This window comes from Bombus flavifrons, chromosome 13 (genome assembly GCF_040668555.2).
Source record: "Bombus flavifrons isolate JBK064 chromosome 13, iyBomFlav1_principal, whole genome shotgun sequence".
Taxonomy (NCBI): Eukaryota; Metazoa; Arthropoda; class Insecta; order Hymenoptera; family Apidae; genus Bombus; species Bombus flavifrons.
In genome coordinates this window covers 1,569,067-1,589,391 of record NC_138454.1, presented here as the reverse complement: position 1 = coordinate 1,589,391, position 20,325 = coordinate 1,569,067, and the positions used below count along the sequence as shown (strand labels likewise).

Sequence of the window (20,325 nt, the reverse complement as noted above, 5' to 3'; positions counted from 1 at the left end):
ATCATATAAATTGGGTATTACCGTGGATAAATCATCCTAAATTGTTTGTCACTGCTTCACTGACTTTATTTATTATAATGTAATACGTTTTAACTTAACTTATTACCGTTATTCCATTGCATCGGGCGAATATCCGTTTATCAACCAACGTTATTACCACTTTCCTACTTTCAATGATATTAATTTCGACTAGATTGTACAGATTATTTATATTTTCAATAAAAAAAATGTAGTAATGGTATCCAGTATATATAACAGTATAAATCCAGTAAAAGTAATAGTATCGATCGTTATAACTCTTTTATTTATTTTCGCTTAAAAAAACACGCTCAATTAAAAGTAGTAAAAAGCTTGGTAACAAACTTGCTTTCTTCGTATAAAAGACGGTAGCGTGACCGAACCAGTCCTAATTAAACGTCCCAGGGTAATCCTTTACGTCTTTCAACATCTTAAAAATTAATCTCCGTCCTATCTCTCCTCCTAATCCGTCAGATTAATACTTCATGTCGATGCAAGAGACTCCCGACAACTTGACCCTGCCATTCCATGGCTGAGGGGTAGTGAGAGGACGATTCTAGGGGTTTCGAGGGCGGAGCATCCCTTATCAGCACCGAACACTCGTGCTTCGCGCAGCCTCCGTGGCTTCAATGACTTTTTGAAGAGAATTCACCCACCACACGTCGTTCTTGTATTGCGGACGTCCTTGCTCGATACTCATCTCGGAATATTACCAAAGGATATCTTATCTGTCTTTTCTTGTAACAACAGAGACTCGAGACTTCAACGAAAAAATAGGCTTTCGTGTTTTTAGAAGATATAATTGCAGAAAGTTTAAGCAAATTATGAAAAGCTATATAAGTAGTTTTTTGTTATATACCCGTATGTTATAATGAAAAATCGACTGGACGATAGAATTATCTAAATCGCATTTGATGATACTTTGCTACTGTTTGTAATATACTTCAATAAATTTACGTTGTCTATTTAATGGATTAAAAGGAGTTACGGCATAGAACATGTATTAATTATGATGTGTATACTACCAACTATAAGTAAATATTTGGACATTTCCTGATATCAAGGATAACTTGAACGCTTTCACTTGCTTTTATATTCTAATTATTTTATTATAAATCTGTTGATTCATTCGGATCATGCGTGTTTTATAACGTGAAATGAAAGAGCTGCTTCAATAAGAATGCACCTCCAATAACTCGAATAAGTCAATAAAACCTACCTCAAAATTACAATCGAAAGCAAATCACTTTTTCAAAATGTAGTAATATCGCTATGCTATAAATTGCTATGCGTAGAAAGCGCTATATATAAATGTGCAGTTAATCAAATTAAAAATTTATTTACTCCGTATCCCTGTTTTAGTAGGAAAGTGCGATGAATGACTAATTTTTCGCGTTCTTGTATCGTACAAGAATTTGGATAATTTCAGAACGAATCTACAATTATCGTCTGGTAGGATACACACGTGGAAAACAAACACTAATAATGGAATTAATATGGGGCGACTGGTTGACGGCGATAACGAAAATTGATTTCATCCCCGTACCCTTCGTGTCCTCTTTCCACCCCTGTCGTTGTGCTCCTGCGGCTCAGTTTGGTATGGGTATCCTATTTGAACGCGTTGACGTTTCATGGGACACTGCGCAAACCCGGCGACACGCCTCTTTTCTATTGGCACAGCCTGCCAATGATAATTCTTCTACGTACTCGACCATATACCATTCCTGGGTAGCTTTTCCATGCTAGCTCACCGATTTCAGATATCGGTCTCTGTTAATAATTCGTATCTAATTCGGAACATGATCGTCAATAGCATTTTCATATTTATAAATCCGTGTATTCTTACATTTTGCATCCTTCTATAATGGAAGAAAAGACAGTCGCACGGTGATATTAATTTGTTAATCATTTTTAAAGGATTAATAATCTTTACGAAACTAATAAGTTGCATAGTAATTTTTAAGAACACATTTCGTAACATCGAAAAGGTTCATAGGTCCAACTGGAAAATATTAGCTTATGATTTTCTTTCAGTAAATTTTTGATGCATGTATACGTGGTTGCGATTTTATCGATGTTCCATGGCCACAGAGAGTATATTTCACGGGAAATAATTCTAATACCTAATTCGTATTCGTTGGCACGCACAAATTGAGCTGTATTGTCGCTAAACCTGTGGGAAACCGCTACAAAACTCACCCCATACGACTTTTTCTAACTGTACCATAGTTGCTGCTTTTTTTTAGGGTGCTTTTATAAGTTTGATGGGAATTTATCGATAGACGTATGAACCTTATATAGCCATAAATTACGCGAAACTCGAATATAGTTTATATTTTCTCATTTTTCATCTTCGTTGTATACGGGTTCCTATACAAAATGTTAGGTGCAACAAACTTTCCTAGAAACGAATTCATCGTGTATAAAGATACGTATCGACGTTATTTATTCATATTTTTCCACACTTCTCTGTTGGACCAGTATCACAGACCATACGCGGCCGCAATAATGGATTAACGAAGAATGAAAAAAAAAATTACCCCTCGAACTTTACGAATAAGGCACGCGACTGCATTCAAGGGTGACGCACGTGTCGCTTATACGCCTTTTATTTTCAGATTAAGGTGTCGATACAGTTAAAAAGCGGGATTCTAATAGTGGCGTTAAAAGATATACGCTTTTAAATCACTCTCATAACATTATTTTCGTATTTAGCAAAGTTCAGATATGTTTAAATCATGACTAACATTTAATTTTCTCTGCTTTTTACATTTTGCGTAGATGAAAATTCAGAAATTGCAGAAACAAGTTGCAATGAGTTCTTTGTTCTGTCGTCTAATTCAACAACAATGAAGAAAGAAGAGTTTTGTATGAAATCGTTCTTTCGTTATCGATGCGTCATGTGCATAGAGACTTGTGACTAAATCTCTCTCCACCTTCTTCCTGTTTCATCCCATTAACATCTGTTTCGAAGATGTCTCATGCTTCTCATACAATTAAACGATAAATAACATCGACTCGTGCCTTATCTAATCGCCAACGTTATCAAACGCATACTGAACTTCATTTTCTCCTTGAATCACTCAAACACGCTGTAAAGCTTAAAAATACTATCGTTTTTTTTTTCAATAGCGTTAGGATACGTAAAATAATGATATATTATTCTTTCGTCACTTCGTGCTTCAGTTCATTTAATAAACATTCGTCTAATGAATCAATTATCAAATTATACAATTATCTGACATTCTTGATACAATAACGTAATGGCTGGACTGCGGATATTCATGCACTTCGTATATTTACTTTATTATAACGAATATTGTACTTTTTATATGCGTACTATGCATTTTTGCATCTTTAAATTTCCTTTAAATGCATCAGAATTCGCATGTTCATCCACCATTTAACAATGACTATCTCTATTCAATAATTTATTATGTAGTTGTTTCGTTGAAAACAACTGTTTTCTATGATCATATTGACAATGAGTCTAAGCGAAATTATAGTTAGCTCCCACGCAGATAGGACGGTAATAGCGCTCGAATGATCACGATTGCAGATTTAATCATTTAATCGGGATCGCACGATGACACCCTCCGGATTCGTCCCGCTGGAAAATCTGTAGCACCCTCCGGAGGTGTCACAATAAAACAGTTCGTGACTGGTGGCCACTTGACAACGGCAAGGGCTTCTCAACCCCTAATGTGTATTAAACAACGCTCTTTTTTTTTTACACCTCCCTGTCCCCCGTTGACTTTGCGGTGCTCGGCTAATAAGAATCTAATTGTTTGGGAACTTGGGAGGTAGAAACTTTGCAAAGTAAAGATATTGTTAGGAAGGAAGGTATAAGTGTCCGAAAAATGAAATTTTCCAATAGTAAACTTCATTTATTCAAGTAGAGGTAGAAACAAATTTTTTTTTTTAGAATATTTAAGGATGTTATACTTTTGGCTACTAAATTATGTTTCAACTAATTTTGCTATGTTTTCGAGCTTTTAATTGTTTCATATAATATTTGGTTTTGATATCAAGAATTAGATATCAATATCTTTTTTACTCACTCACTATTGTTTAACTGTGTGCTATTAGTTTCATACCAAATTGTTATTATCAGAATTCATCTGCTCGTACAGAGGAAAAAATACACACTTTTTACGAAAACATTACATATTTACAATAAAAGAGAGTTGCCAGTAACGGTTCGGGTAGCGGACTATTCGGATATCAAAACAATTGGATAATATGTACGAGAATACAGAAGGCTCTTAAATATTACGCGTAAAATATTTAAATTCTCGTAACCCATAATTTATATAATTTCAAAAATTGTATACAACTACACAATTTTAGGTAAGTAAAATAAAAGATATAAAAAGTAATACTTATAATAATACATAAACAAAGAAATGATTATATCTTGCGCTATTTAAAATTAAGTTATAAATCCTTTATCGCATTGAATCGTATTTATATTATCATGACTGTATTTAGAGAAATATCTAGAGAAATATTGAGAATACTTGTTACTGTAATATTTTTCATACTGGACCAAGAGCAATCGATATTTTTTATTTTCATCGTATTCGTCTGATACCTAGGGATCTAACAACGACCTAAGGGTATTTGGAGGGATACTGGATACGCATGGAACAGTATGGGACGGTCCAGAGAGGAGCTCCACCCATGAGGCCTGCGCTCCGCCTTCCTAAAATTCATTTTCTCGGGGGTTGTACTGCACTTTCTATTAGTTAATTCTGCCCGTCTGGACTCGTCAGTCGGTATAACATCAGCTACGACAGTAACCTTGGAAAATTTGCCGACAAAGTGTCCACGACTCGTCGTAATCCGTTTTATAAAGAGAAAGTTCTATCAACGTTTTACAAAACTAGCCGTGTCTACATGAAAGTAAATGAAGTTAAATTTTAAACTTTAGACATGGTAAGGTCTACTGTGGTGTAAAAATTATTAATATCTCGTGTTAATAATTTTCAACTTTTATCAAGAGAGTGTAGTGTTATCGAGTTAAAAAGTTCACGTGTAAGTGTTACAATCACGCAAGACATCGTACAAACTACTCAATAACCAACATATATATATATATATATATATATATATTCTTTTTTGATTTAACATCAATCTAGTAGATCTTTGCTTACACGAGCTCCATTTATTGCAACAAAATTTTAGTTAGTGTCTGATCAAACGAACATATGTCGATTGAACGTGAACTTCTATTTATTGGGCTCCTATCGGTTATACAAACTATCTGTCCTCGACGAGTTAACATAAACGAAGTTCTGTGTACTCGAAAGTTCTTAAATTCTATGGATATTTTCCGATACTTTTGCACATAAGTGTATCTTCGTGTTCGAAGACCTATGGAAGCTGCCCGTAAAAAATGACTAAACAATTATTTCTTCTTCACGGAATAAATAAACTCTTTGATTCGTGCAACAGAATAACTCATCCATGCACTGACGTAGATCTATTGAATGTCAGGGACGAAAGCGCGGAGGGAGATCGCGATAGGAGTATCCTGTTGGCGCCTATGTAGTCTAATTTCGTGCGCGATAATTCATCCAGATTTCCCGCGACTTTTGTCATCTATCGTTTGTTCTAGTCAGGCATGTAGAAAAGTCTCGAAAAAAGATTAAAAGGTCAAAACAATCCACCTGAACGTTTAATAGAAGCCACCGTATGATCGTTGGAAGGTGTAGCGTTAAAACTTGCAACGAATGATTCGAGTGAAGTCGAGACGTCTAATTAATAAATTGCAGTCGATGCTGACGTACAATGGCTGCGCTGGAGGAACGGTGGACACGGAGAACGGTTCTCCAGCGGAGTCAATATTGTCCGGCGAAGGAGAACTCGCGGAGGAAGTCGGCGATTCTTCTGGCACGTCGAGAGACACGGAGGAGGAAGCGACGCTCTCGGATGAATTTTATTCCCATGACACCGATGAGGAAGAGGACCAAGGCAAGAAAAGGCGAGATCGCAACAATTCCGTGAGCAGAAATTCTAATTGATCTTAATTGCGAATTACGCTGACAAATCGCTCGATAGTTTAACTCATTAAACTATGGGCCAACGTTGTGATAACGTAGTTTCTCTTTCAATCAGTTTACTGTATCAAAGACTGCTTTTCAACGTTGTGGCGTTCCAAGAATTTATTTAATATTTTTTCCTCGCTATCTTCTCTGTCCAGAGATTCTACGTAACTTTATGAAATTTAAAGAAATTGGAGCGTTTATAAAATTATGGTAATTTATATACTGTTTGATCTTTAATAGGTTAATCTTATAAATAGACTGCGGATTGTTTATGCATTTATGGGAAATTTGTAGACGCAAAAATTAACAGAATGCATATAATATGCAAAAACATATAAAATATTCAAAGTATAATATCTGCTATTATATTTAACGAGTGACACAAATCTTTGTGTAGATTCTATTTATTTATTGAAATTCTAATAAAAATATGAATATATATAAATACTCGTAATTTATTTATAAATGTATATTATTAAAAAATTGTGTTCCGATGATCCTTAAAATTCCTAATAATTTCATAGCTAGACGGCATTTCGTCTTCCGGCAGTGGCCACCTCGGTTCACCAACTTCTCGTGTAGGGACTTTGGGAGTTCGAAAGTTATTCACGAACAGCCGTGAACGTTGGAGACAACAGAATGTTAGTGGAGCCTTTGCCGAGCTTCGAAAATTGGTGCCTACTCATCCACCGGATAAGAAACTATCCAAGAATGAGATCTTGCGAATGGCGATTCGGTAAATTTTAACAATAAATAATTTATATCGCTGATTGTTGGACTGTGAGTGCACAATGATATATGTACATATCCTTTTATACTACATAGTATCACATATGAACAATGAAACTTATTCTTTGTTTATAGCGACTTAACAGTCTAACAAATTAATTGTCAAAGATAGTGCAAGCACAAGCATAAATTGTGTTATTTTTTGTGTTCGAAGTGAGAGATCTCGAAAATTGCTTGCTATTATAGACCTATGTGCTTCAATCTGAGATTCTACGTTCTATGTGCTACCTAAATAGTAACATACATTCTCCTTAAATAGTAACAATATTTACTATTATAGTAATATCAATAATATTTACTCCATGATCTAAAATTCCATATTTTTTAGGTACATACGACTGCTAAGCAACGTTCTGGAATGGCAAAAGGCGCAAGAACGAAACGAAGTGACGCAACACGAGGTTCGGATTAAATGCGAGCCCAATCTTGCCACTCACAATTCAACGGGCTATCTCGTAAAATCCTCGACATCATACTTGAAACAGGAGAAGCATACAAGCGAGAACCACGCGTACAGAACGAGCTTCAGTAGCCAAAAACAACTACAGCATCCGATATCTCACGTAGTGTGTGATAAGAACGGAAACAATTTGTTAATGATCGCGCCTTCTGGTCACAGTATAACAAATGCTGCGTGCAAAAGAAGCATGACACCGTCAACGGTCGTTGCACAAAATCCTCTTCCGCCAACCGCGTTGACCAATGGAAGTTTGACGCGATCTTTGTCTGGTTCGCGATCTTCCACCTTTCCAAAGTCGCCTCAATTAAACGCTCAGGTCGTAACTAGCTCGAGTATTCTAACAAATTGTTCGCCGAGTGTTTCTGTAACGAGTAGCGCGTCCACTATTAGCGGAAGTGCGGTAAATTCCGGCCAGAAGAGGCCAAAAATCGAGAAAGAGGAAGAGGAACAGTTATCCGGACAAAGCAGAGATTGTAAATCTTTGACGTCCTCGGTGCACGGGATACCCACAAGGAAGAGGGTAAAAATGTTCGTTAAAGACTCCAGTGCAGGATTTCGTAGCGATTTTCGAAATATCGAGCGTAAATAAGATGGACGATCGTATGAACTTTTGAAAATAGCTTTCTTTCATCAATTGAAATTGTTCTTGCAGGAGTAATCGATCGATATGTTTGAAAGCCCGTAATTTTAAGAGATAACTTCGATTTCGATAAATTAGACCTAATTTATTTGTTCGTTTATGGTTTGATTTACGGGTTTATTATTCGGGATAGGATCGTAAGTTACAAAATTGTAAGTTTGTTTTTTAAGTGCAATCTAGTCTAGAATAAGTTGTTTTGATAGTACCGTGAGTTTAAGATACGAAGGATAGTGATGTTTCTTCGTGTAAAATCAAGAAGATTGAGATGTCATCCTTTTTTTTTTAAAGAATATTTTATTAGTTAAATCGTATTACATATTACTTGTACGGCATTAGGTACACTTTTCTTTTACGTTTTACATTTTGTCGCGATCGTACATGAAGTAATGCAATGTTTTTCAACGTCGTACAATAATTATTGGAAATCAATTTCATTTGAAACTTCACAAAGGATATCGATTCCTTTCAAAATCATGATTGAATGGTTGCATACCGTTCGACGATATCGTCATAAATTATACTCTTACAAGAATCTTTCATATATAAAACACCATTTCCGGCATACCGCACACATATTCAAAAATTTGACACCGAATTGTGGCAAAAGGGAGAATTTCAGGTGCTGGTGAACTTTCAACGAGTACGTGTGTAACATTTGATTAGAACAACTGTCTTACTAACGACCACAGGCTGACGAAATAAATTATTGAACGTAAATTTATCAAACTCACGTATCTTTTTATATCTCGTCTACCTTCGATTAACTCTCTCACAACATTTTTCATATCTATAACTTCCCACAAATAATCAGTTCTGTCGAAGAGAATTCACTGAGGAATCGAATATTTCAAAAACGTCCTCGATACATCGACGAAGATTCTACTTATTCATCGTGTTAATCAAAAATAACCATTTCTCCACCCATCTTACGTCAGGTACACTTTATATCTCGTACTGTCCCTGTTCTGGCGTTCGGAGGTCTGTTTGAGACGAGCAGCCGCGTAACGATCGTCGTTCCATTCTATCGGCGGAACAGGCGTCGCTGGTCTCTCTTCCGTTTGACTGAAAGCTCTTCGTGGCGGAAGTTCCACCATTTGTCTGCTGCTCTTGCAGTCCACGCTTGCTCTTTTAGTCGAATAGTTGGCCACGCTAACGTAACTCGCGTCGCTCGGGCGAGACTCTTTTTTCGTAGGAGTTACAGGAGCTACTTCAGCGTAACTTCCCCTGGATTTGGTACTAGCGTCCGAAAGCCTCTTCTTCTCGGCTTGAAATCGACTTCTTGGTGAATCTTCCGAGCGTGTCGATCTCACCGATCGAATCGAACCTTCAGCACGTGTCAGTCGAATCGAATCTGTTCGCGTCGAGCGCACCGAGCTTCCTGTATTTGATCGAGTGGATGCACGACGAGCTTTTTCGTCGTAGTCATCGGAGTAGGTTCGCCTTTCCTTGATCTTTGGCTTCGCCAAACCTAGATCTTCGCTGTATCGGAGTCTTTCGTTGAACTTTCTTAAACGTTCCTCGTACTCGCTGTTGTAAATGTCGGAGGAAGTGCTTGGATGTGGTCCATCTTTCTTTGGAGTCCTTGGTCGTTTGGGTTCTTGGTGGTCAGACTGTACCTTCGTATCCTTCAGCTGTGACATTTTCAATAAGAATGCAATACGAATGTATAGAACTGGAATGTGTTTTATAGTTTATGCTTACCTTGATCATGTTCATTCTGTCATTGAACTCCAAATCTTGGCTATTTCTACGAGCCGATAGATTAGTCCTTTCCTCTTCGCTGCTGCTTTTACTTATCCACGTATTCCCACGTCGAGCATTTATCGCCCTTTTTGGCCACTCGTTTTCTGTTTTGAAGTCGTACAGATCTCGCATGCGTTGGGTAAGCCTTTTCGATTGTTCATTGGCGTCAGGGGAACGCTTGGTCGTTGGCGAATCTCGACTCGAGTCCGATTTATCTGCAATTAATTATGTTAATTTTCCACATTTGGAACAATGTAAATTTTTCCGTATCATTTCTAACAAGAAGAGCTTCAGACTTGTCTCCCCGCTCCCCCCCCCCCATTTCAATAAAATTTGGTGCAATGGTGGGTCTATACGTAAAATAAACATAACTGTAATTTCAGCTGCAGATGGCTAATCGATTATGAGTAAAATACATTTAGAGTTTACATAAATCACACATTGCCAGATGTTTAAGTATTGGAGCGAATCATTCAATGATGACTAAAGCTTGACGACGCTTACATATAAGATATATAAGACTTTGAATTTCTTCCTGGCATCGTATCCAATTGAAAGAACATTTTTTCCAGAACGAATTTGAGTCTGAAGTTCCTCTTGTAAGAATCGCACTTATATTGATTACCTTGTCTTGGACTAGACTCGGCACTGGTCTTCGACGCCATTGGCGCGAATTTTCGCAGCGGCTCCCACTTGGGTGATTCGCTTTTAACGCTTTTAAGCTGTGATCCATCAGTCGCGTGACACGCTTCCGTCGCGGAAGGCTTTCTTTCCGTGTTCATTCGCGGTATTGGACAAGGGGATGGATTCTTGACGAACGTCATCCATCTGGTCGCGGCGTTTTTCGTGATTTCGCAGCTGTTGCTGATCCTTGCGAACGGGGATGCATCGTAGCGGAACCTTGAGGTGTTAATTTGCGGTAGCCACCTAAAGGTATTTGGTATCAGAAATCCAGTGTGTCGAGACTCGATACATTTTGTTTAAGCGCCAGAAATGGTCAGTTAATCAAACGTTTTGTTTTTTTATCTTATTCCTCTTACATATTATACGTATGCATTATATTTACCGAATAAACGAGAGCTGCATTATCATTATTATTTTTTGTTCTTTTTGGTGTTGTGCCATATACATTTCTATCCACACAACGACCGACATTAAATTATTACTATTCTATGTACATATAATTTTCATGACAATATAGTTAACCTCTAGTGATTAATACAATTAGTGCAACACCTCGGTATTTATCACGAGTGTACGCGGCTTTAATCGATTCGTTCACGGCATTGGTTTCTTTTTGACTAGGAAAATGTGCTCTGTCAACCTCGTGGCGATCGTTCTGGGGTCGCTGCATTCCGTATGCCTTCGTTCTTCGACTAGTTTCTCTTTCTTTAAGTGGCTGACGTCCGCGCTATGACTTCTGCCGGCCGTCTGTCTGTACGAGGCTGGCGAGGACGTATCGTTTTTCTTTTCTTCGGCTCCCTTCGTCGTTTCTTCTTCTTTCGTAGGAGACAATTTCTTTGGTGTACCCATGTCCGTTGTGCTATCCGCTATGGATTCCTCGGTTTCGCTCGACACCGAACGTCGTTTCTCTTCGTCTCTCGACGACTGTTGCGCTTTTTTCAACGCTGGTTGGATTCGCGTGATATTTTTCGGTAGTGGGACCCATTTGGAGGGATCGAGCTTGCTCGCGTCTGGTATCTCTGTGTGTCTTCTCTCCTCGACTCGTCTTTCTGTGTATTTCTTCAAGCAATCGACATCTGCGCTACGACTTCTTTGACTACGTGGAGATCGTGATGGTCTTCGCTGACCGGTGCCCAATGGGCCAGCCCTTTCCTGGATTTAGAAGTTGTAAATTCTCGTTATTGTTATACTCCTTTACCGATCATCGATGATTATCGACCAATTACGAGTTAACATGAAAGATAATTCACCTAAGCAAGGTGTAGCTTCGCGTAATCCGATATGTGCAAAATACCATGCTGCGCAGATGCAATGTGCAAGCTGGCTCCACATGCTCGAGGATTTATTCTGAAAGTATGCAATTCTGCGATTTGAGTACTACACGCTGCCGCTGAATCTCCACTCGATGTCAAATGCCCACTCCAGAATTCGTTTCCTACGAGTTAAGCGATTGATTTTAGCAACCACTCTGCGTAATTAGATTTAACAATAATTTTAATGGAAAATACGCTTAAAATTACGAAGCTATTATTATTATTATTATTATTATTATTATTATTAATGACAAACATGATTTTAATTAATGGAAATTTTTCGACAACCTGGCAATGCGTTTCCATCCCACGCGTATGTCACTACGAGAAGTTTATTCGCATCAGAGGCTCTGAACAGTTTGCTATGAGGTTCCCTGAGAGCGAAGTGAATTCTTATATCTGGAAAATGATATGCTCTTTGTACTAATTGTCTGTGCTAAATAGCCGAGAATTGAGATTGGTAGCAAACCTCCGAGATAATCGCCGTTTCCAGCGTCGCCGCACTTCCGCTGTTGGAAATACGCGAACATTATATCGGATACGTATCTCAGTTTCTTGTTCATTTTCCTAAGGGCAATCTCGAACGTCTTTAAAAAATATACTTCTTGCTCTTGAGTAAGTCTCCATACCCCTGAAAATATTTTTCCTTATTACGGAAATTTATAACGCTTATAAAGTTGTGACGTTGAATTACAAATATTTCACGAGGTTAAATAACTTTGAATTTGAATTTTGAAGTTTTTCTTACTAACCGAGGCCAAAGCCAACAACGTGTAAGAAAGCAGTCGTATTTTGCTTCGCCGCTCGTGTATTTGCTTCGAGAAGTATGATTTCTACCGTGAGCAGTGTCCTTTTCATGTAATTCTCGATGTCGAAGACTGTTTGACTTATCAACGAGAGATATCTTCTGTTTTCTTTTGATTTAATTCGTTTCAGCGTCTCCTCGTACAACGGATGGTATTCCTCGCCATAAAATTTGGCCCACAAAACTCGCAGCCCACGTATCTCTTCCGAGCTTCCAGCTGTTTGCGGCCCGTATCTGTTATACAGATATCATCAAGTATTCACAATTCTTTATTAAATGCTATGCAAACATTTTTCATTTTAAATATAGAATAAGCATTTGCCATAACGTAATGGAACAGCGTTTTTTAAACTACAGTTTTGTTCGTTATTTTTGCAGAATTATGTTGCCGCGCACAAGATGATTTTTTACAATCTTTTGGAAAAACTTTTTCGCACAACAAAAAACAAATAATTATTAGTACCTGATCAATTTAAAGATATGCTATAACTTTTATCAAATGTCTATAACACTCAAATAGACAAGACTTGTTAAACATCAACGTGAGGAAGAAATTATTTACAAAAAAGAACGTTAAAAAACGAACACATTAAAATCAAGATGAACGACAGATTAGCTATTTGTGCATTCTGCATGATAGAGTTTACAACTCACCCATTCTCGGCAGTGTTTTGCAGAGGAGTAATAAGGATGTCCTGGTATTCCATAAAGCGTGGGCGTTCAAATCTGCAAACAATCAGCAGAAAGCGTAAATAATACGAGCTTCTACAAATATGTAAGTATATTTTTACGTATTTAGCTTTATTAACGATGAGCGTTAAATAAACATAGAAAACCTTGTTCCCACGACACCTATAATGACTCCTCTCGGCTGTACAGAGTCTGGATCAGTACTCACGACGCCTCTGTTCTCGCGCGAGCCGTCGTTTATGAATTCTGTGTGGGAAGACATCGCCATCATCGCGGACAATTTGATCTCATCGTATGACAAACATTTCGTTAACACCTATTAGTAACAAAATTCCAATGGGTACGGTTATTTCCAAAATAATAATTATTTTTAATGAAATTCTTGTATTCAATGAAACTAAAATATGTTTAGGTAATCTTCTAAAAAATTACCATGTTCAAACAAGACAGATAACTAACCAGTGGTTCTTTCTCGTGATCTGTGCCAACATTTTCCCATCCGTCCACGCCTGTCTTACCGTCGATTAATTTCCATCGATCATCAGATCCATAGAAGTGCACGGCTCGCTTTTCTAGCAAACGGTGAATGAATTGTACCAAGCCCATATCTTTATACATGGCTCTCTCGATTGCACTACCATACAGCCGTTTATGTTTCAACCATCGAGCTAACAATGGTAACATTGCTTCGTGTATCACAGGATAAACCGAATTCGCGTTCATCTGCAATTGAATCTGCTTCGTAAAATCTCACATATAATGGAAGTAATAATTTAGACCGCGGATGTTTATGCAAATTCAAATTTTTATGAACGCAAGCATAAGCAAAGATTTGTTTCGTCCACTAAATACTATAACGTTATTAAAATTACTATAATTCGGACACTTTATATATTTTTGCATACTATGTGCATTCTTTGCATTTTCCATAAATCTTTAATGTTCCATGAATGCATAAACATCCGTAGTTTAATAATAAGAATTGAAAAGAAACAAATATAACATTACGACAGTGTTATAAAATAAATGATAGTTTGTAAGAAAAATTTAATAGTCCAACCTCAAGGGTGTTTGTGCTAATTCCCCTATCTCTCAGCGTGGAACATCTTACGGTGTTAATAGGAAAGTTTATAGGAAACGCCTCGCTTCGCTCAATGATTTGCGGTAGAGTCGTGGGTGTGGATGTCGATACATCGATGCATCTTCTGAGTAATTCCTTGGTGTCATCGTCAAATGGAACGCCATCCGGAGCGCCAAGCGTGTTCTCCCACGATATTTCCGGTGGTTCCTTCAACAACACCTGTTGACGAGTATCTTCCATCTGTCGTTGATTCTGTAAAATTACGTAAAATCAAAAAATCAAACGGCTTCGAAAATATTTACGCGATAATGATTTATGCCGAGTGAAATTCTCGTTCGGATCGATAAATCACGGTTCTGAAACCTGACGAGCGTGGTCGACTTAAAAAAAGAACGGCTCGAGTATAATTAAACCTTTGTACGTTGATCGACCGAATCCCTTGACCAGAAGCGTGTCGTCCTTAACTTTTCCCTTACAATCGGGAAGACACAACATTTTTGTAAATTTCTCTCTTTTTTCTTTCTTTAACTATATTTCAAATAACTTTCTTCTGGAGCGTTATAAGTTGCGCGGAATAATAGAGACACGCAAGGTTCCTAAGAAAATTTGCAAAACCAAAGTCGCGTTCTATTAATATGCGCGCTGATTAGAGCAAGGACGCGATCTCTTTGATACTTGAGCATGAAATCCGTTAAGTAGCGGAAAATGTAACCGTTCACCCTAGCGAGTTACGCTGAACGAGCTCCGAGCCCCCGACAGCTCTGCAACGCGAAGTAAACTTCATTTTTCTGTTTACCGATTCTGCCACCTGAGCGACAGGGGTGAGCAAGAATTAAGGCTAGCCCGCGGCCATGGAAAAATCGACACAGCACCGATTTTTTTTTTATTTTCTGGTAAACAAGCGATTTCTTCTTGTTCTGTTACTCGTTCGAACTTCTGTCAGTTGCGGCCTGTCTTTGATGAATTCCAATGAAACGCTGTTGTTCTCATTGTTCTTTTTATCTCTGAATTCAATCAATTTCCAATATACATCGTTTCCCCTTGTATTTATTATCTAGAGAGAATAAGAAAGGTATTTCCGTCAATGGAAAAATATTTTTAACATTTTTAACAGGAGAATTTCAAGAATCGAGAAAATAGTTTGTTTAAAAATAGGAACGAGCGATTTATTAAGATTTTCGTTAATTGCAAATGAAACGAACTTAGCAAATACAATAGCACACGCTACGCGTCACTATGTAAATAAAGCCACAAGATTGGATTCAAACAAGCAAATCGCACGTACGTGATGAATGCTGAAATCAGCGAGACGTAATATTGGTAGATTCGCTATAATTGCGCACTTGCCGCTGTTATACACTCTTCTAACGATTCGATTACAATGATTGTTTATTTTAATTTTGCTATCCTATTGATTCTTAAACACAATGGCTTAAAAAATATTATTTTTGAAAATAAAGTATATTACAAAAGATGATAAGATAAGATACGATAACATAAGACGTAATGTTTCTTTGATACCATATCTCACTAATTCCTTCTAAAACAAAAGAAAATGTCTATTATTAACAATAATTCATCATCTCCATAAGAAAAACATTCCCTACCAATAATAACTTCTTCAAACGAATAAAGCGCGCACAATGAAGCGCGTGTAAACGAAATAGAGCACACGATTCAATATGTATAACAATACACCATGTTTCTCTTCTATATGTTTATTCGATGCTATTTGAATTTCCTGATAAGCACACAGTATGTCACGGTCTAACTCGTGCACCCTTAGAAATACAAGAATAACGTTTTTAAAATCAAATCAGATGACTTGACCTTTTTGAGAAGTTAATAGAATTAGTTTACTAAGTGACGTGTCAGAAAAATGTTGAAAAACTTGCAATTAGTTAAAATCGCGAAGGAAATAGTAAAGGTCACCTTTTACAACTTTTCTATCGGGGCCTATAATGGAGATTTAAAGAACACGTTTATGTCAGTTATACATATCTACGCTAAAAATATCGAAATCGCTTGATGGGGAAACAGGCATCGAAAGGTGTAAGCATATTTAAATTTATTACGGTTAGCTATAGGCGGGAAATCGTGAAAAATTATGATTCTCATCATTTTTAATCGTTTGTAGCTCATAACGACGTTAACCGATTTTGATGAAATTTTCAAAGCTTTTCACACGTCACTTAGCAAACAGATCTTTTTAACTTTTCAAATAAAAGAAAAAAAAAAGGGGAAAGGATTTTGGCTGTGACTCACTGTATACATATGTACTATCCTGTGTAGAATACTTATGAATACTCAATAGATCGCGTTAATTTACGGGCGGGAATAACAAAACTCACCTGACGTATGCAACAGGCGAACAGTGACATATCGCTTGCTTTAAAGCGTTTCTCAGACGATAAACGTGTACGGTGTTTACTAATAACAATGTGCTTAAAACGCAATACAGCTGTTTCATTCACGAAATTTCCCTCGAAATTCACGGAATGCCGCTGGCTGAGTTTCGCGATCAATCGAATGATGCGTCCGGACGAGACGAGACGCAAAACGAAACTTGTGCATGAGGTACAAAGTAACAAAGTACACATGCGTGTCTGACAGCTCGTACTTGCGCACATTTTCTCGTGCTAGACCTTATGTATGGTTACCGGGAAATTTAAGTAAATTGATTTATAGACCATATCTTTCATTGTTTGATTTATCAAATTCGATAGTATAATGGATGCTTTTTAGATATTGTAATGGCGAAGTTGGTCTTCGATATTGTTCGTGATGGGAACTGATATCGAAGAATGGATAAGTATGTTCTTATTGCCATGGCATTTAAATAGTACGCATGGAATTTGAACGGTCGTTATGTTGGAAGATGTTAATGAAGATACAATCGGTCGAGTATTCTGTGAGAAAAACCTGTACTTTAAGGAAGATTATTTCTAAACTCACGTATTCCAGTGGCGGATTCAGAGGACGGGAGGGCAGCTATAGGGACAATCACCTTATTTTAGAGATACTAGAATATAAATTATAAGCAAATTTTAAATTTTGTAAAAGAAGGTTCAATAATAATACTTATGTACTACTACGCATTTTGACCCCTTTCACCAGAAAAGGCTCCTGGTCCGCCACTGACGTGTTGTAGTATAAGTCGATACTGCTCAGTACATTGATAGGTTTAAATATTTACAATGAAAAGAATTATCTTATTCAAAATATTTTAATGTTAATATAACCATCTGTCATAAAAATATTTGTTATGAAATTAATTTATATAGTAAAACAAAATATGAAATATGAAAAATTAAATGTAGTAATAATATTTTTATAAAATATTATTAATTATTAGGCAATACCTTATAAAAAAAAATATGCTGTAGTATAACATTATGATGGCTTTTTGTGTTACTAAGGGTGTTAAAAGAATACACAGTTATACTTTGGAGACCTATAACGTAACTCTTTTGCTCAAAAACGAACTTTTTTTAAGCTAATAAATACTGGTAGTTCCATATATATTCTCATAGAATCAATACAATAAAGGAAAAATTAATAAATTGCATCAAAGTTAACAATATACAATTAAAAGCAAAACAGTAATATAAATAAAAGATAACAAATTTCTTCAAATATTAGATATAAAATAAATGATAATAAATTAAATTATTAATTTAACTTTCAAAATGCATTTGTGTATAATTAAAAAAGTAACGAAATTGTATATTATCTTCTTGATTATTTACAATATATCATACTATAAATACTTTATAACATAATATCTGTAAAAGAGATGGCATAATGAAGAATGTAACCTTTATTTATTATAAACTGGCAATTTAAATTAAACATGTTTTGCGCGGTATACACGAGTTCCATCTAACGACTATCGTTGTAATTACAATGATACCGACAGTTCTTTCGGTATAATTTCTCACTAATTGTTACATAGTTTAAGAATCCTAACAAGTGCTTATGCAATGAAACTTATCACTGAATCTGGTCCACTATCGAAGACGTTAAACACTTTCTTAAAACTTCTTCTTTCTTCTAACTTCTTTCTCTAAAATTTTCGGGATACGTTTGACTTTAAAACCGGTTTTACGGTTTACATTCTGGAATATCGGCGAAAGCAAAGTATGTTCTCTCATTGAGGATACGTTCATAGACAATTAGTCCCTTTGATGCCGCTATTCTCTTATTTTAAAAAATATCTTACATTAACTTTTTTTTACGTACTTCTGCAGGAGTATGCTTCTTCTGTATTATTGTATTAATATATATATTGTATAATATATATTGTATTAATATTACACAAACACTGGAGAGTGAGAAAAACGTAAAAACCGTTTTACTAATACGTAATTAAACGTAAATATTAGCACGATTACTACAAGGCACCGACTGTGCTACAGGTTGCTACAGGCGTCGCACAATCGGTACCGTTTACTGAGCGCTAACTTTAGACGGCGCTAGTATGTGCAGTTTATTACATGGATGCGGATTTGTAGTAATCGTTAGGAATGAAAGAGTTAAAAAGAATCTTAAAAAAATTGTGAATCATAAATAAATCATAGATTTATGTATGCCACTATAACGTAATGAAAATTTGTTTGCAATCGATTTTTCAGGAATATTCCGAATCCTGTGCAGGAGGTCGGTTCCAGTCAATTCGCATGGTATGACAGAAATTCGATGTTGACACGGTTATCGAGTGAGGGATAGTAGGAAGGTATGCATGGACGTATAAGCGTAAGCGAGCGTCAAACATCATTGGAACGAGGAAAAGAGAGGGAACGAGAAAAACGAGGGGGAACGTCGATAAAACTGAGGTGAAGACCATACGGTGAATGTACGGTGCGCCGAACCCCCCATTTTGTAGGCAAGTAGTTAGTCCCTCTCTCTTTACGACGGCTCAGGAACGGCTCGAGACCACTGTGTTTGAATGACTTTTTGAACAAGTACGCTGAGTGCCTACTAATTATTCACTGCCGGGCATAACGGGTCTTTAAACAAATTTATTTCCTGGACATATTCCCTTCGAGTATCGGTTATCTATACCGTTTCACTATCGACGGATATTATATTAAACATTTTCAATACTAGATGATGTTATTAAATTAAGCGATATCTTTATAGTTAGTATTGTTTAGTTTTGTAAAACGATTAATTTTTGAAGTTGCGAAATAAAGATGTTTAAATTAATTAAATTAAATTTACAATGCAAATGTTTCATTTATTATTAGATTATATGTATGTAGTACTTAATGGATTAGCTGGATTTGTATTTTAATATATAATATAATTATGTATTAACAGTCTGTGTATAGCAAGGAATTACAATTGCTCAAATTATTCATGATAATTTGTTGGTCATTGGATGTTTGCCCTCGTACTCTTCACCTTGATATTTGATAGTTTCTTCTTAAGTTTCGCCTGGGATCACAACACGGAGTTTTGGTATGTCGTGCCTTCCCTCCGTTATCCCCGATCCGTAGAGTAAAAGCTAAAACTGTTGTTCAGCATTAATACACAGTAACGTCGAAGTCTAGGTATGGCTTCGCCACATTCTTTAACCTTTTCTCGGCGTTTCCTTTAGGTATTTAAAATCAAGTTGATAATTAAGTTGATAATTCCTGTATATTGCAAAATAGTTCAGTCAAATGCGAGTAAGAAAATGACCGAACCAGATACATAAAGAAAAAATCTGTATGTACAACAAATTATAATTAGCATATGGGAGGATATAATGTATTGTATTTATATTTAATAATAGTCTGTCTTACAGATATCGAAATACAATTTATATACAATTACATACAATTACATACAATGTTATTCATTGACAATATTATATCGTCCATTGTATACTAATATCATGAATATGTGATTCGGTTGATTATATTACAACCAGATAATTCTTGAAAATATGAATTAAAATTGCAGTATAATTATCCTTGTTACATTGTTACATGCATAATCCTAATTTATGTATTAAAGCTAAAGAAAAGGAAAAGAATTTAGCTCAGTTCTTTACTAAAAAACTGAA

At 36.3% G+C, this 20,325-nt stretch overlaps 3 protein-coding genes across 9 annotated transcripts; 1 reads left to right on the top strand and 2 right to left on the bottom strand.

The window, feature by feature from the left end:
- The first annotated feature begins 4,057 nt into the window (after positions 1-4,057).
- On the top strand, positions 4,058-8,171 carry HLH3B (Helix loop helix protein 3B). 6 transcript variants are annotated; one of them, XM_069125258.1, is made up of 5 exons: positions 4,058-4,368; positions 4,617-4,923; positions 5,796-6,023; positions 6,593-6,804; positions 7,186-8,171. In XM_069125258.1, exons 2-5 carry the CDS (start codon positions 4,918-4,920, stop codon positions 7,904-7,906), a joined length of 1,167 nt encoding a protein of 388 aa, XP_068981359.1. In that variant the 5' UTR covers positions 4,058-4,368; positions 4,617-4,917; the 3' UTR covers positions 7,907-8,171. The 6 variants fall into 6 exon arrangements, with proteins under 6 accessions (XP_068981359.1, XP_068981360.1, XP_068981362.1 ...); XM_069125259.1 differs by having other exon boundaries at positions 4,617-4,956; XM_069125261.1 differs by having other exon boundaries at positions 4,059-4,368; positions 4,617-4,744.
- Positions 8,172-8,231: 60 nt separating this feature from the next.
- On the bottom strand, positions 8,232-11,589 carry LOC138186428 (peptidyl-prolyl cis-trans isomerase G). The gene is made up of 5 exons (XM_069126315.1): positions 11,575-11,589; positions 11,025-11,536; positions 10,326-10,627; positions 9,659-9,915; positions 8,232-9,588 (listed from the first exon to the last, which is right to left on the bottom strand). Exons 1-5 carry the CDS (start codon positions 11,587-11,589, stop codon positions 8,884-8,886), a joined length of 1,791 nt encoding a protein of 596 aa, XP_068982416.1. The 3' UTR covers positions 8,232-8,883.
- On the bottom strand, positions 11,397-16,850 carry LOC138185916 (uncharacterized). 2 transcript variants are annotated; one of them, XM_069125254.1, is made up of 10 exons: positions 16,625-16,850; positions 14,253-14,525; positions 13,652-13,915; positions 13,339-13,508; positions 13,157-13,228; positions 12,450-12,736; positions 12,167-12,328; positions 11,986-12,096; positions 11,635-11,819; positions 11,397-11,536 (listed from the first exon to the last, which is right to left on the bottom strand). In XM_069125254.1, the coding sequence occupies exons 1-9, from the start codon at positions 16,652-16,654 to the stop codon at positions 11,635-11,637; spliced, it is 1,554 nt and encodes a 517-aa protein (XP_068981355.1). In that variant the 5' UTR covers positions 16,655-16,850; the 3' UTR covers positions 11,397-11,536. The 2 variants fall into 2 exon arrangements, with proteins under 2 accessions (XP_068981355.1, XP_068981356.1); XM_069125255.1 differs by lacking the exon at positions 16,625-16,850 and adding an exon at positions 15,070-15,325.
- Between the last annotated feature and the right edge of the window lie 3,475 nt (positions 16,851-20,325).

Excerpts from the sequence above, each read along its gene's own strand:
- HLH3B (XM_069125256.1), top strand. The coding sequence starts at position 5,754 with ATGATTCGAGTGAAGTCGAGACGTCTAATTAATAAATTGCAGTCGATG. Across the intron at positions 6,024-6,592 it reads GGCGAGATCGCAACAATTCC|CTAGACGGCATTTCGTCTTC; the intron begins GTGAGCAGAAAT and ends ATAATTTCATAG. Across the intron at positions 6,805-7,185 it reads ATCTTGCGAATGGCGATTCG|GTACATACGACTGCTAAGCA; the intron begins GTAAATTTTAAC and ends CATATTTTTTAG.
- LOC138186428 (XM_069126315.1), bottom strand. Across the intron at positions 9,916-10,325 it reads CGAGTCTAGTCCAAGACAAG|ATAAATCGGACTCGAGTCGA; the intron begins GTAATCAATATA and ends AATTAATTGCAG. Across the intron at positions 9,589-9,658 it reads ACAGAATGAACATGATCAAG|CTGAAGGATACGAAGGTACA; the intron begins GTAAGCATAAAC and ends AAAATGTCACAG.
- LOC138185916 (XM_069125254.1), bottom strand. The coding sequence starts at position 16,654 with ATGTCACTGTTCGCCTGTTGCATACGTCAG. Across the intron at positions 12,329-12,449 it reads CGTTGTTGGCTTTGGCCTCG|GGGTATGGAGACTTACTCAA; the intron begins GTTAGTAAGAAA and ends AAATATTTTCAG. Across the intron at positions 12,097-12,166 it reads AAACGGCGATTATCTCGGAG|ATATAAGAATTCACTTCGCT; the intron begins GTTTGCTACCAA and ends ATCATTTTCCAG.